A 17,251-nucleotide genomic window follows, 5' to 3' on the forward strand; every position below is an offset into this window, starting at 1 on the left:
TAAAGGGGTGGAGTCGAAGATCAACAAATGATTAGACAACAACTTATAGATATAAAAATGTCCTACAGGGGCACATGATGGCTCAGAACGCCGAAATCTGCATTGAGATGCGTTCAAATCTAAAGGCATTTTATGTTTTATTGGAGACATTTGTACACTAAATTGTAAAACCGCTTAAATAGATAATTTTCAAGGCTTCTTATCTGAAATGAAAATGTGAATACACCTTAGCAATGTATAAAATAATAATAATAAAGAGTAAAAAAAATCTAGTAATTATGCACAACTGTGATTGGCCGTTTGAGCAGCGAAGAGAAAAATAACAGGTATCACATGACTACGCAGAGTTAAACTGATTCTTCAGAAGCGGAACGTGCAATAATTTGCACATTAATAGACACTAAAAAAAATATGGACATTGAGATGAAACTATGCATCGTAACTGATCAATTAGAGACAGCTTCCGGGCAACCACACCAAGTTCATTTATAGAAACATGTTTCACACTAACTGCCGCTCTGCACAATTTCTATGGGGGCGGAGCGGACGCGTTTCTTCTGGAGTGATTCACTACTGCGGAAACACACCAACAGCGCCGCTTAGAAAGGCGGAGAAGTCATGTGTTACAAAAACTTACAACATTAAACTTGAAACACTTTGTTTTAAAAGGTGCAATCAGTCATTTTTCCGAATTCAAAAAGTTTTATTCCAAAATAAATTATTTGTAATTTTGCAATACATGTATACAATCATGAATACTCACATGAGATGAAGACCCAAGTTATATCAGTAACTTGTTTTATTCTACATGGAGGGTCCGCACATGGGGGCGGCCATATTAGAATCTCATGACTAGCTGAATACTACTCACTTAATCTCAGTAACCGTCCTGTTATTTGACACTTTCACTCATTGATTAAAGTAATTATAGCTGACTATGAATACTACATTTCTACAAATGTCATCTGAAACTGAAAACGATTGATTTTAAATGATGCTGCCTCCACACCACTAGATGTCAGTGTAGGTCCAAGATGACAAGACACAAGTTACCAAGAGCACCTTTAAACATGATTTCTTGTTGTGTATTAATTTTTAATATCAAAATAAAATTCATACATATTAATAGTAATTTCAATATATAATATTAAACTACATTTAGTAGTTTATTAAATGTTAATTATTACTATATTAATATAACAAATGTTAATATACATTTCCTTCTGATTGTTTATTTCTGTCCATTTCCTTTAATGTAGACAATTAAAATATCGGTCCAAAAATAATCACAAAACATTTCTAACAATGCAGTGTAAAGTAATTATCAAAAAGTGGTCTAAGCACATAACTGGTAATCTGGTAATCAGAAAGACACTGGTTCGAGCCCCACAGCCACCACCATTGTGTCCTTGAGCAAGGCACTTAACTCCAGGTTGCTCCAGGGGGATTGTCCCTGTAATAATTGCACTGTAAGTCGCTTTGGATAAAAGCGTCTGCCAAATGCATAAATGTAAATGTAAATGTAACTCTTTATTAAAAACATACTTGGTACACAGCTGAGAACCATCAACAATAATTGTATTACCATAACATGTAATAATAAAATAATATGGCAATAAGTAATTTATTTTATATGGCTTATTCTCCAGTTCTATATTGTCATGCTTAATTTTACATAGTAATTACCCTGTAATTATTTAATTATTGGTATTACATGGTCATACTAGCTTAATAGTGTGTAACAAAACAGTATGTCACTAAAACAAACATACTATGTAGGCACAGTGTGTATTTTAACAATTTACAGTTGTGACACATTCAGATTACTTGAGGATTACTTAAAGTCCAGCTAGATTATATGATTTCATGAAACAATTCACAAGAGAATAAGATGATCAGTGATTGGATGAGCTCTTTAGTAATCCTGGTGTATAAACCAAAATTTGTATTTGTGTCTTTGCCAATGCAGCTAGAATGATGATTTTGTTTCGGAAAGTTGCTGCCCCTAAACGTGATACCCGTAAAGTCCCTCACAAAAAGTTACAATGGTAACCACAGTTTCTGGCAAAATACCATAGTTACCCTGGTTACTACAGTAAAATCATAATATAATGTGGGAACTCCTTTAAACATCGCAAGAAGCTTTTAGAACCCTTCTGACATTTCTTTCTTTGATAAAAGTGATGACTTACAGTTTTACTTTAGTAACAATCATTGTAGTAACTATGGTGACCATAAATGGTTACCATGGTAAATTAGAACTAAAGCATGGCTGCATTTACTGCATATGGCTTCATTATTGTGCATAAATAAATAAAATAATAAACTTAGTGTTTTCAATTTTCATTTTGGTTTGTAAATGTGTCTAAATTGTGTCAGTTTTCATATAATCTAAATATACCAATGTACAGCTACATATGAGACGTTACAACAAATAGTAGTTTCCCTTGATTGTACACAATGACATTTCACACTAACTGCATTTTCACACAGGTCCCTTTTAACAGAATAGTACAGTATAAAGAAACTAGTTCGAGGTAATGTACTGAATATGACAGGAAGTGTTGCCCAGGCAGACAGGACGTTCAGTCGAGGAGTGTCTCCCTCATTCTGTTGGTGATGCTTTCTCGTAGCTCACAGTGTATTTTTAGATCTTTGACCTCTAGAGGAAGTGAACTATTCCACACCATCAACACTGAATCCTCAACTAAAAAGATTACAAACATACAGAATAAATTAACACAAAATGTAACAATGTAATACTTTGTAATGTTTTAATACTTCATTTACAATCCTAAAAAAGATAGTCCTAGTAATGCTGAATGGTCAACACAGCACTCCAGTTGTGCTAAAATACACCATATAGAAACAGCTTTGATGTGAAACATCAGTTCAACAGCTAATGTGTAGACCTGGTTCTTACCTAATTGTGTTTTGGTTTGATCTTGTGGCATGCTTTGTCGTCTTCCCAACACCAGAATAACATTCTTGCAGTTTAATGTCTCTGTAAAAAGAGCATAAACAAGTATGATGGACAAGAATCATTTTTGTATGATACTGGCTGAACACTAGAGCATCTCCACACCTGATTAGCTTTAATACCAGAATTTCTGGTGACTTCACTTGCCATGATCCTGAAGAGAAAGATCCACCAATCATGGCAAACAAAGCATACCAAAAGAGCCCTGCCGCTACCATCTACTTCCATGATGCACAGCGACTGATGCAATTGAGCCAGTCTCCCTACACTCTTAAACTACTTTTCTATTAGTATATAACTTTTTTGTATTTTTTATATGCTCCCCTTTTTCTCCCCAATTTGGAATGCCCAATTCCCAATGCGCTCCAAGTCCTCGTGGTGGCGTAGTGACTCGCCTCAATCCGGGTGGCTGAGGACAAACCTCAGTTGCCTCTGTGTCTGAGACAGTCAACCCACGCATCTGATCACGTGGCTTGTTGAGTGGATTACCTAGCGCCTGGATATACATAGCGCGTGTGGAGGCTTCACACTATTCTCCGTGGTAAGAGCGAACTACATTACAGTATAGTGACCATGAGGAGGTTACCCCATGTGATTCTACCATCCCTAGCAACCCGGCCAATTTGGTTGCTTAGGAGACCTGGCTGGAGTCACTCAGCATGCCCTTTTGATTTAGCAAAAAAAGCACAGTTTTATAGCATTTTCCATCATTTTTTTAATTTGATGTTATTCACAATGCTTCATTAGATCACGATCCCATATTTTTTGTCTTTGCATGCAATTCTCAGTTGGTTTCTTTCATGGCTTAGAACTCTTATGAAGTATTTTATGAAATCCCTGTGGAAAAAATGGGAGAACTACTTCAGGAAAAAAGATGGCTAAAAATTTGTGCGTGAAATGTTGCACACTATTTAGTCCCTAAGCCCCCCACCCCCAACGAATGCTGATTCTCTCTACTGCAACCACGACTGGAGAATGTAGCACGCCCTATTGCAGCACAAAACCATTTGCCTTATTCACATGCCACAAAAAGTAATTTTTAAAATGATGAAGAAGAGCATTACAACCAGGCATAAATCCAAACATCTCCAACACAGACAGCTTTACAATTGGCAGTGTTCTCTATGCTTGGGGCAACTTTCTCCATTGGGCACAGGAAAGAGGAAGTGCACAGTGATTTTTCAATACCTAGCAGCACAGAGCTCATGCAGCGTATAGACAGGCAGCGAGAGCTGATGGTCTGCAGTAGCTGACAGCTGGGCATCTCCACTAACAGCATGTGTCCTGATCTCGTCCCGATCCACATAGTCCCACTGTGCTGCACCAAAAGTGCTTTCACAATCGCCAAAGATGACTCCATCTGACTACATGTGTCTTTGTTCTGGGATTTTCTGGTAGAACCTAACCTGTTGTGAGTAATTGGGAGGGTTAGAAGGAAAATGAAAGTGTGCAAGCTAATTTTTGTATTTGTGTCAACTCACCGGAGTAATTGTGCACAGTCGATGATGTTCACCATCCTCTCTGTCTTTTTGTCCCAGACCTCCACACAGCAGCCTCCTGTTTTACTCACGTACAGATGTTTGTCCACTGCTAACCGCGATATACACACATCACTGCTGACATGACCCTGCTTTCTGAACAAACAAACACAACAACAGCATCAACAGCTGATTGATAGCAACGAGACATATCATGCAATCTGATCTTAACCACAAAGGCCAAATTTAAAGTAAAAAGTCACACTCAGCTTAGCTCCTCTTCTCTATGTACACAACATCACTGGGCCCAATCATAAAAGTTTCCTAGAGAGAGAAGGTATCTAATTCACATTAGATAACCACCGGTGTACCACAGGGTTCAGTACTAGGCCCGCTTCTCTTCTCAATATATTCAATGTCACTGAACCCATGGCTTCATAAAGACAAACAGCTTCTCTTCTACACAGATTATATGCAACTCTACCTGCCATCCTAGCCTAAACTCACAATCTCAGCTCATATCTTTGTTTCACATCTTGGCCAGGATGAAGTATCAACACCAGCTCAATCAGCCATCTATTGGCAACTACAATTTAGCAAGATGAGGACATATGTTTTGGAGTTGCCAAGTTTCAAATTCACCCACCTTTTGGTGGGTTATCTAGAATAAGTATTGCAGCTTAGACAGGAAGAGAAAACCTGTGAGATGACGGCCACTGCGGTGACATCATCACAGCTACAGTAAACACAACACGCCGGCTACCTTGACCGTTTACATTCATCCCAATACATGGTTCATTTGTTGTTTGTTCTCTGTTACACAAAAAATTCAGTGAACTGCATATTCAAGCCAGTTTTGGAACAGGTTCCCTTTAAAAAAATGCTGTTATCTGAAGGAACGCACATAACAACAGATTTAGTTTTACTTTTTGTTTTCTCGTAGATCGGTAAACATATCCACGGGTATTGCAATTCACTACAAACCTTTCATTCATGCAATTGATTTCACTCCCCATTAAACACACAGAGACATGTGCTGTTCCGTATACTTTAACATTTATTAATTTCCCTCAATATTTAACCACTATTTAATCAGTTACAACATGATTTATCTCAGCTCTTCTGGCTTTCGCTGACTCACCTTCATCAAACCAGTCATAATTGCTGGTCAGACACTTACGTTTTCCAGAAAAATGTAGTCAGTGTTCAATTGTATACATATAAGTTGTATTTATCTACAAATACACACATACAAATTTGTGGTTGTGAAGTTTGTTGCCCAAAATTCAGAAAAAAGTAAGAAAAGATTACAATCTCCGCATTTCACACATCTCGACCTGGAAGAAAGATTGCCCCCTCCAGCTCAATCATACAGCCCATCAGCCGACCACAATCCCTGTAAAACTGGGATCAACAATAGTAACATCATCCAGGAGAGAAAGGAACCAGGAGTGATGTTTGATGACCACCTAAGCTTCAATACCCACATCTCAACAACCACTCAGTTATGCAGATTCACAATCTTTAATATCATGAACTTTAGACCCTACCAGTCTCAATACACTACGCAGCTCCTCGTCTAGGTTATTGTCATCTCAAGACTGGACTACTGCAATGCTTAACTATCTGATCTTCTCAAGCCTCTATTGATGATCTAGAACACCATGGCATAACTAGTTTTTAATCAATCAATGAGGCCTGACTCTTGCTACTAATGGCCTCAACAAAATCTCTTAAATGTCTTTCAAAGATTTGATGTGTCAATTTTGCACACGTTGTAGAATGCAACAACTTAACAGCTCTAACCAGGTTGAATTTCCAGGCTAGTTTATGCTGGTTGGTGTTGCTTTGGTGCTGGTCTAGCTGGTGGACCAGCAAAGCCATGATTCTCATTAGCAGAAAATTCTGGTAAACCAGCATGTTCTTTCTTGTGAAGCTTGTTGACCAAGGGACATTTGCTTGCTATGCTAATTAAGAAGTCTGACAGGAACACCAGCATCCAACATGCATATTATAGCTGTGACTAGCAATACTTTGCAACAAGGATGTTCTTTCCAATTATTTAGCAGCCTGGGAATTTCTCTGAAATAATCACGTTTGTCAGCAGACTTACAAAAAACTGTACACCCAGACTCCCGAAAGTTACACATCAACCAGCCAATCAGATTGGAAGTAAAAATTATTTCAGCCAACACTGAATGGTCCGTAGGTGTTGTTCTGCCCTTTGGACATGTATTCTTTATGTCGTGAAATAAGGACATCTAAGGGTTAATTTAGGAACTGCTTTTCAACCAGGAATTTATGTTTGAGAGTAGAAGCACCCTAGAGAAGATGCTTCTGCTGTGCTAAAATCTTCTGTCTTTGCTTGATTTGCCCCTTTGCAAGAATTGCCTGTAAGTGATTTGTTTCAGAACATGTTGTAGTCTTGTAATTATAATATTTGTGTTGAATTCATGTCGATTTAAAGCTATAAACACACTAAGCTTTAATTGAAAACTATTTGAGTACAATGATGATATTTTTCATTGTAAAAATATCAAAAAAGATCAGATGACTTCCCTAAAGATCCAAACTCTCCTTGGGCTGGCATTTTTTGTTCTTGTCACATAATATTTAGTGTGGATAATATGTGAATAAAGACTCAGGGCTTGTTTCTCCCCTCACTTGTGTGGACATGCAAGTGCCAGCTTTACAGGTCACTTACAGAGGTTGCTCTACAAATATTTGTTATTAAAACTTTCTATAATTTTCAAACAGAAAGTGTGGGTGCAATTGCAAAGCTTGTCAATGACACTGTTTTGGTTTCCTTTCTCCTGAATTTGTCGTACAGCCTACTCCTGGTGAACAAGGTTTGAAAGTAACACCCACCAAATGCAGATTTTTCAAGCTGAGTATTTTGCTGATGTACCAGCCACTGTCGAAGGTGACCTGTAAGACTTCTCGGAATGATATATTACATGAAATTAGCCACAAAGATGCGCATTTGATGAAACATAATTATTTTGAATAACAGATGAAAGAAAAGATGCCGTTGCATGTCTGATTTGATGTGTGTGCAGTGAGCTCTGAGTGCAATGAAAGCACTTCTCCAACACACAAACATTCATAGAGTTCTGGGACTCGTTTCCCAATAACTACTGATCTTGGCTGTTAAAAACATTTTCAGTGAACGATTTTATGAACGTTAGTTGTTATTTTTTATGTGCACCTAGGGTGTGAAATAGCACCTGCAAAATGCGACGAGACTCAATCCAGTTCACAAGCTCATCGTCCAAATATATTTCATGCGGCAATAATTTTGCTCATCTACCTGCAACAGGCGGGTGACCTGTAAGACGTCTCGGAGTGACACATGACAAGAAATGCTGTTAGTCAAAAAGATGCGCTTGAAGAAACACACTTTATTATATTTTTAAGAACAGTCATAAGAAAAGCCGTCAATGCTCGTGTCTGATTCTGTTTGTTCAGAGGCGTGCAACGGGACCCTGTCACGTGAAACAAGCACATGTAAAGAGTTATAGCTCCTTTTTCTCTATTTCATTCAACTGAAAACTGTTTGGAAGAATAACGTAATCTATGAAAATGCTGAAAATTATCTCCGATCATCTCGTGAGGTAATGCAAGATTAGTTCCCTCTTACACATTGTGGACACAACTCCGCAGGTCCAGTAATATATACAGGTATCTTTGTATTAAATAAACCAAAGACGAAAATCATTAAATCATAAAGTAATACAAGACACGTCCATGAAAACTTTAGAAATGTTTTATTTATTTTTTAAATTTTTCGTGCTTCAATACATTTATGTAATTTTTAAAGCAAAATCAATAAAGCAAAAATATTCACCATTTAATCGGATATCGCAATATTTTAAATGTGATTATTATTCAAATAATTTTTTTATATATCACTCGTAAAATTTTTCATGAACGATTGTCAAATAAATTTTATAGAGATCCGCACAAACACGTCTACTCAATTCCATATTGCAACATGTTACCCATTCATTTGCGTTAGTCTATAGGCAATATAAACATTTTATTTTATTGAAAAACTTATTATTTGTTATTAAATATAATTATTTGTTTATAAAATAAAAAAAAATAAAACAAATTGGCTCCTTAGTGAAAAAGGTTGAATAATTGTTGAATAATAATACATGCCATAAATTATTTCTTTTACCAATCATTTTATTTATTTTACATGAAAATAATAGTTAATTAAATGCTAAAAATGGAGAAATAAAATAGTTCTGCATGATAGTAATTATTCTAATAATATATACTGCACATTTAAAAATATAATAATAATAATAATAATTCACTTGCTGCCCCCAGTAACGCACAGATGATGAGAAGCGAAATAAACATTTAAAACAGAAACAAAATCCTCAAAAAGGCAATAATAACTTTTTGAATAATTTTATTTAAATAGTAAAGGTAAATACTGTATGCTTTTGTGTGATCTATTAAGAACAAAGTGTCTGAAACGTTCTTTGTTTCATAGAAGGATAAAAGTGTTCTTTTATCATTTTCAGATTTACCTGCCCCTGTACATCTTGTAAAGATAAACAAACTGTGGTTGCTCGTTTTACATAACCATCAAACATTCTCTTCTTCTCCAAGTGAGCTGTGTAATAAGCTCTCAGTAGATGACGGTAAATCACTATTTACGTTTATGATCTGCCATTACAAAAGAAGACGACGATGTTGCCTGATTCTGATCAGCAGACAGAAATATGCTGCCAGATCGTCAGACGTTTAGTCGGTAAAAGTTTGGCTTCTCCACAATAAGGAAGGCTATTAGTTATAATCTGACCAACATGATGTAGCGTTTGGTCACGCTACACCGCTACTTGCTGGAAAAAGTAGTTTGCTACTGGAAAAGCTACTCTGTTTTAAAAGCAACTGAGCTACTGTCAAGCTACTGAAACATGTAGTTAAGTTAGTAGCGTCGATACATGTAGTTAGTTACTCCCCAACACTCCATTCCAGTGCCATGCATTTGTAAGGAGCCAAATTTTAATTCAAAATGTTTTAAATGTTGATAAACTTTATATGGGTACAAACACTCAACACTCAAACACTCGAGACACTGAATAAACTAAAAACGCAATGGCCAAATACGTTTGTCCAACACAGAACTTTACAAACTGCAGGGTGCAGCCATGATTAACTAGGAGTGTGACATAATCTCTGTTCAGTTCAACATTTAAATAGCCACCAATGCTACAAAAATACAGGCATTACTCAAATCTGACTAAATTCGCTGCCCCTGCACTGTTTGATTACAGCCGGCTGCTCTCAAACGCTCACAGGCGTGTCTGCCCATGAGTTTTGTGATGAATGCAGTGCTCCTGCACGAGACTCTGCACTGTTTTCAATCACAATACCCCTTTTTAGGTGATATTAATGTAAACACAGCTGTTATTGAATTACAAGATGCAAACAGACAGGATTAAATCTCTGGTGTCTTGACGAGATGTTAAAGCAAACACAGCCATTAAAGCAGACGGAACAAATTCTTCAGTGTTAGATCTGTGCGATGTTTAAATGTATATAAGCTGCACGCTGTCTGTTATGCATTCTTATTGCATCACATCAGTATTAATGTAGATCTATCACAGTAAAGAGTGTCAAATATTTAAGTAGTTTCGTTTAGCATTAAATGACCTTTTTTAATGTTTTATATGATATATTTTTAAATGTTTAATTGCTACTGATGCTGAAAAACTTACAGTACTGTTTACTCTGTTCTCACTTTAATTACTGGCTCTTGAATAATTCCTTTACAAGCTTGAAGCAACTTTTACAAGAGAAACACTGAAGGCCTCATTGTTTTCATTTAAATAGTTTTTTGTAAAATAACAGTGTTTTACTGCATATTTGCTTACAAGTGCAATACCAAATTAACAGAACTGTTAATGAAGCTTTTTTTCTGCTCATTTTGAATTTACTTAGCATGAGAGAAAAAGGATAAATCGCTTTATTTATTATGCAGTTTTTAAACAGGATTATAATTTTTTTTTGGGGCAATAATCACAAGGTGCTGTTTGGTTTATAATGTATTTGTTGCTCCCTCTTGTGGACATTTTACATTTATATATGATTTACAACTTGCATTTTGGAACTTGCATAGATTGAAGCAGCGAACATTTTGTCAGAACCTCTAGTAATTGATATATTACTTTCTTTAATACACTTATGTCCAGGTTTTGAAAATCACTGAAATACAATTTTTTCTTCAGAATCGTGATCTTTATTCTACGTAACAAATTGTGATTCTCAATTTATCCAGAATCGTGCAGCTCTAATATATATATATTACTCGGACATACTTTTTCAGTACTGCCCACACATTTTCAATTGGATCGAGGTCAGGGTTTTGTGATGACCACTCCAGTACCTTGACATTGTTGTCCTTAAGCCATTTTGCCACAACTTGAGGTATGCTTGAGGTCATTGCCCATTTGGAAGACCCATTTGCGACAAGCTTTAACTTCCTGACTGATGTCTCAAGAAGTTGCTTCAGTATATCCACATCATTTTCCTCCCTCATGATGCCATCTATTTTGCGAAGTGCACCAGTCCCTCCTGCAGCAAAGCACCTCCACAACATGATGCTGCCACCCCCATGCTTCACGGTTGAGATGGTGTTCTTTGGCTTGCAAGCCTCACCCTTTTTCCTCCTAACATAACGATGGTCATTATGCCCAAACAATTTTTGTTTCATCAGACCAGAGAACATTTCTCCAAAAAGTAATATTGTCCCCATGTGCACTTCCAAACTGTATTCTGGCTTTTTATAGATATTTGTTGTTCTGTTTCCTCAAGCATCTTCACAAGGCCCGTTGGTGTTGTTCTGGGATTGATGTAAACTTTTCGCACCAAACTACGTTCATCTCAAAAGACAGAATGCGCCTCCTTCCTGAGGGGTATTATGGCTGTGTGGTCTCATGGTGTTTATACTTACATACTATTGTTTGTACAGATGAACATGGTACCTTCAGGCATTTGGAAATTGTTCCCAAGGATGAACCAGACTTGTGGAGGTCCACACATTTTTTTTTAAATTTGATTTCTTTTGATTTTCCCATGATGTCAAGCAAAGAGGCACTGAATTTGAAGGTAGGCCTTAAAATACATCCACAGGTACATCTCCAATTCACTCAAATTAGTCAACTAGCCTATCAGAAGCTAATTGGCTAATTGCCTAAAAGCTTGACATAATTTTCTGGAATTTTCTAAGCTGCTTAAAGGGGTCATGACATGGGTTTTTTTATTGCATTATTATGTTCCCTTAGGTGCAATTATAGTATTAATATATTTTTTTTTAAGAAAAACTTTTAAAATCTAGTGATTTATGACCTTTTCCCACCCTGTTTCTCATCCTCTGATTCAAACAGTCTGTTTTGGGGGCGTTTTCCATTTAAGACTTCAGTGTTAACGCCCACTGTTATGATTGGCTAACGTCAGTGCCTATGTATCAATTATTGACGCCCCCAGCCAGAACAATATGCAAGTAAACTAAGTAAAAACACTGTGATTATTCATAATGAATGAAATTGCGCTTTAAAAAGTAGTTTAAAGTTTAAAATAGATTACTTACAGTTTGCGTCGTCGTTGTTCCCAGAATAGTCGGCACGGACTTATCTTTGAGCAACAGTTTTCTGGCAAAGCCAGCATCATATTGAGATTTGTTCTCAAAACAGTCATCCTTAAAATGTACAGAACAAGCGCTTAAGTTAACACTGCCGTGACTGGGACGTCCGCAAAAAATAAACTGCATCCATTTTTCCCTGACGTCTGGATCTTTCGGCAGCTTATTCAGAGGTTTTGTTTGACCACAGCCAGGAACAGCACATCTGTGTGGCATCGTAATTTTTCTGTGCACAAGTAGTCTCTGTCAGAGCTCGCTGTCCATCGACTGAACACTTGTGAGGCGCACGGCGATACGAAATGAGCGTAGTTGTCTTGTGCTTAAATCGTAGTTATCTTGTGCTGGAGGCGGTCATATGCAAACGCTGTTACGTCACTTCTAACCGACACGTCACTTCTAACCATGAATCCAGAACGAGCTGTATTTTGAGCTTGATTAAATAAATGATTCGTTTAGAATGGGGAGGACGTCTTAAAATATTAAACTTGCAGGACGTTTTAATGATACAAAGACCTCTTATATACCAAAAGATCAAGGCAAATTTGGTTTCTCATGTCATGACTCCTTTAAAAGTCAAATAGAGTATGTAAACTTCTAAACCACTGGAATTGTGAAAACAAAATAAAAAATCTGTCCTTAAACAGTTGTTGGAAAATGTACTCATGTCATGCACAAAGTAGATGTCCTAAACGACTAGTCAAAATATAGTTTGCTAATATGAAATATGTGGAGTGGTTAAAAAATTAGTTTGACTTCAACTTAAGTGTATGTAAACTTCTGACTTCAACTGTATATACACAGTGCTGTGGATGGAATAGTATTTGCACCCTTCCTGATTTCTTCTATCTTTTTAATTTTTTTTCCCAGTTTCTCTTCAATTTGGAATGCCCAATTCCCAATGTGCTCTAAATTGTCATGATGGCATAGTGACTCGCCTCAATCCGGATGGCGGAGGACAAATCTCAGCTGCCTCAGCGTCTGAGAAAGTCAACCAGCGCATCTTATCACGTGGTTTGTTGAGCGCAACAGATATATAACAATATAATAAGATATATAATAATATATAAGAGATATAACGCGTGTGGAGCCTTCACGCCATCCATCGCGGCATCCATCCACAACTCACCACACACCCCACTGAGAGTGAACTACATTATAGCGATCATGAGAAGGTTGCCCCATGTGACTCTACCCTAGCAACCGGGCCAATTTGGTTGCTTAGGAAACCCGGCTTGATTTCTAATTTTGTTGTTTATTTTTCATAATAATTTGTTTTAGATCTTCAAACGAGATATGACATAAAACAAAGGCAACCTCAGTAGACACAAAATACAGTTTTCAAATATATATATTTTATTGAAGCAAGAAAGTTATCCAATGGCCATATCACCCATATCAAAAACCCCTTAAACTTAATAGCTGGTTGTGCTTTAGTAGTAACAACTGCAACCAAACTCTTCAGATAACCGGAGATCAGTCTTTCACAACGCTGTGTGGGAATTTTGGTCCACTCTTCTTTGAGAACTGCTTTAGTTCAGCCACGTTGGAGGGTTTGAGCATGAACTGCCCGATTAAGGTCCTGCCACAGCATCTCAATCGTTCAAGTCATGACTTTGACTAGGCCATTCCAAAACTTTCATTTAGCTTCTTTTGAGCCATTCAGATGTGGACTTCCTCCTAAGATTTGGATCATTGTCTTGCTGAATAATCCAGTTACGCTTGAGCTTCAACTCATGGACTGATGACCGGACGTTCTCCTTTAAGATTTTCTGGTGGAGAGCAATTATTCGTTTCCCTCAATTATTGCAAGTCACCCTGAAGCAGCAAAGTATCCTCAAACCATCACACTACCACCACCATCTTGACCATAAGTATGATTTTCATTTTATGTAAATCTGTGTTTGATTTATGCCACATGTAAAGGGACCCCTGTCATCCAAACAGTTCCTCTTTTGACTCTGTCCACAGAACATTTTCCCAAAAGTTTTGAGGATCATAAAGGTGTGTTTTGGCAAAATTCAGACAAGGCTTAATGTTCTTCTGGGTTAGCAGTGGTTTTCACCTCACCACTCTTCCATGGATGGCATTTTTGGCCAGTGTCTTTCTGATAGTGGAGTCATGAACCCTGACCTTTAGAGAGTCTGGCAGTTCCTTGGATGTTGTCCTTGGCTTTTTTGTGACTTCCTGGATGAGTCGTTGCTTTGCTCCTGGAAGAATTTTGGAAGGTCAGCCACTTCTGGGAAGGTTCACTACTGTGCCAAGTTCTCCATTTGGAGATATTGGCTCTCACTGTGGTTCTTTGGAGTCCCAGAGCCTTTGAAATAGCTTTGTAACACTTCCCAGACTGATGTATTTCAAATCACCTTTTTCCTAATTTCTGGAATTTCTTTCGACATTGGCATAGCGAGCTACTGGGTGAGACCTTTTAGCTTCACGCTGCTGAAAAAGTTTGATTTAGTTGTTGATTTGATTGAACAGGGCTGGTCAGGTCTGGGTGTGTCTAGTCCAGCCGAACCCCATTATGAATGTTTCATAGATTTGGGGACTTAATAAACTAAGAGAAAATACTATAACACAGGCCCAGTTGGTATTGTAGAACTCTTTTGGTTAAAAAAATAGCATTGTCATTTAAAAACTGTATTTTGTGTCTACTCGGATTGACTTTGTTTTATGTTAGTATGAGATATACATAAAAACAGAAGAAATCAGGATGGGGCAAATATTTTTCCACAACACTGTATATCCAAGCTTAAATTTCATGCTTGTGTATCGATGTGCATTTATTTAGCAGTTTTCACTCCTTGTTCATGTCTATATGCTCTACTAGAGTCTATTAAAAATGGAGCTAGACAGCAATTACAGACTCTCATGTTATTCATGACTGGATTTTGGCTGGCTGTCTAATTTTGGTTAAGAACACCAATTGGAGGAATGTACAGGTGTGCCACCTAAGGATGAGAATACCCTCAATATAAAAGCACATTAAGTACTAACCGAGCAAGAGTTACTTTGGTGATAGGTATATACAATGACATAGATTTGGCTTGAACATTGGGGGTTGCAGCATGAAGCATTATATGTTTCATTGAACATGGTATAAATAATAGTGGGGTTGAACTTGCTTGTTTTGATTATTGTAACCCTCCCCCCATCCCGCCCTGAATCTACATCCCTAAGAATCCATAATTTCAAAAGAAATTGCAAGTTTAAGTTGTTTTCTACAGGAAGAAATCTATTTTCTCTTTAGCAGGGCAAGAGTACTCACAAGAAGTGTTGTTTGGGTTTGGTGTTTATGCTCCTACAGATGTCGTAGTCCACTGTCAGTGATATCACCCGGGTACCGCAGGCGGCCCACAGAGCTCTGCGCTCCTGAGAGTGACCCAAGGGGCCAACACACATCAGTGGAGTGTTCACATCACCAACCTGCAGCGATTTCACTGGAGCTCCATTCTTCACCTACAGCCAAAAATATCAAAATATACTACTACTAAATATATAACTGCTACACCATCTGCACTTTAACTGGGGTTCCCACACCTTTTGACCATTAATTTTTCCTCACGAGTCATTAGTACTTTTATGGTGCTTTTATGATGTTTTCTTTGTCCCTTTTGAAGTTTGACAGACGTGGTCACAATGAACTTGAATGTTATTTGGACTGCAACATAGAACAATATGAGTGTGAATGAATAATGACAGAATTTTAATTTCTGGATCAACTATTCCTTGGAAAGAAAAAAAACATTCCCTGATATTTCCAGGTTTTTCCCTTTCGGAACAATGGGAACACGTAAAAATATCAACAATAATCGTCAAAAAGCAATACCTCCAAGACTGAATCTTCATAAATGACTAGGGTTCCATCTGCTGTCCCCACCAGTAGGTAACTCTTTAAACATCTGAAAAATTACCAACACCATTTTGTCATCTTAAGGTACATGATCTAAAGATTCATGTCACTTCCTGTTGAGATATTTGATGTTCAGACCTGTGCTGTAGATCTGTGTGGAAATACAGTGATGTCACAGAGTCCTTCACACTCTTCAGAGAGTGCACAATCTCTGAGCTCCTCGTGTCCATGACAATGAGTGAACCAGACTGAGTACCAGCAACTAACCAATCATAGGCTGACCGTGGAGCTCTAACCATCACCATACACAGGACAGGACTGCTGTCAATCTCCTTAAAGAGGTCGAAAAGAAACAAAATACTCTATATTCTAACCATTACTTTTACTGAAGGATTGGTTAAAGGTCAGTTAAAATGTATTAGAACATAGTGAAAGTGCAGTACGTGGCTCAAGCTCCTCCCGGTCTCCAGATCCAGTGATGTCACACAACCCAGCTTCTGACTGCTGCTGCCACCCCCAATCCACACACGGAGCTCTCGTCCTCCATTCACACCTCCACCTGCACTGGAGAAGGCGAGACACTCACCCGGTAAACTCGACAATGTCAGCTCTCGCATCAGACACAACATCTCAGCAGAATTCAGACGATCATACACCTACAACACACACATATTGATATTAATTCACATTATAAACATCATTTGTGCAGTGGTTCTTGATAAAATGAAATTATTTGTCCAACCTGAGCAGATGTGGGTCTGTCCTGGGGGTTTTCTCTCAAACAGTCCCTCATGAGAGACTCATACCCTGGCCACGGAGAACAGCCGTAATCATTCACTGGATCTACATGAGTGATGAAGACAGTTATAGAGCTAATAGTATAGATCTCAAAGGGACAGACCAATACATTGACAGCCTTGCCAATCCACAATTTATGTTTTCAATATTTCTGAGTAAATTTGGAATAAATATGGTAAAATAAGCATATTTAAAATATTATTTAAAATTTTGCTATTATTATATTCAATTACATTATGTATATATATATATATATATATATATATATATATATATATATATATATATATATATATATATATATATGAAATTCACATAAATTTTCTTACCACAGTGTGTATATATATATATATATATATGTGTGTATATATATTTTTTCCAGAGCTGTATATATATATATATATACACATACATACACACACACACACACACACACACACACACACACAGTGGTAAGAAAATGTATGTGAACCCTTTGGAATTAG

General features: G+C 37.3%; 1 protein-coding gene across 1 annotated transcript in view; it reads right to left on the reverse strand.

Moving 5' to 3' along the window:
- Positions 1 to 691: 691 nt before the first annotated feature.
- Positions 692 to 17,251, reverse strand: part of LOC127638570 (leucine-rich repeat serine/threonine-protein kinase 2-like) — a 97,439-nt gene continuing 80,879 nt past the window's right edge. Inside the window, exons 43-51 of the mRNA XM_052120147.1 lie at positions 16,711 to 16,811; positions 16,412 to 16,624; positions 16,107 to 16,300; positions 15,945 to 16,017; positions 15,384 to 15,574; positions 4,462 to 4,614; positions 4,169 to 4,386; positions 2,924 to 3,004; positions 692 to 2,707 (exon numbers count right to left, since the gene is read on the reverse strand). Of these exons, the coding sequence (XP_051976107.1) occupies positions 2,586 to 2,707; positions 2,924 to 3,004; positions 4,169 to 4,386; positions 4,462 to 4,614; positions 15,384 to 15,574; positions 15,945 to 16,017; positions 16,107 to 16,300; positions 16,412 to 16,624; positions 16,711 to 16,811 (1,346 nt within the window). The 3' untranslated portion in view covers positions 692 to 2,585. The remainder of the gene's footprint in view (positions 2,708 to 2,923; positions 3,005 to 4,168; positions 4,387 to 4,461; positions 4,615 to 15,383; positions 15,575 to 15,944; positions 16,018 to 16,106; positions 16,301 to 16,411; positions 16,625 to 16,710; positions 16,812 to 17,251) is intronic.

The sequence above is a fragment of the Xyrauchen texanus genome, chromosome 46 (genome assembly GCF_025860055.1).
Source record: "Xyrauchen texanus isolate HMW12.3.18 chromosome 46, RBS_HiC_50CHRs, whole genome shotgun sequence".
Lineage (NCBI taxonomy): Eukaryota > Metazoa > Chordata > Actinopteri > Cypriniformes > Catostomidae > Xyrauchen > Xyrauchen texanus.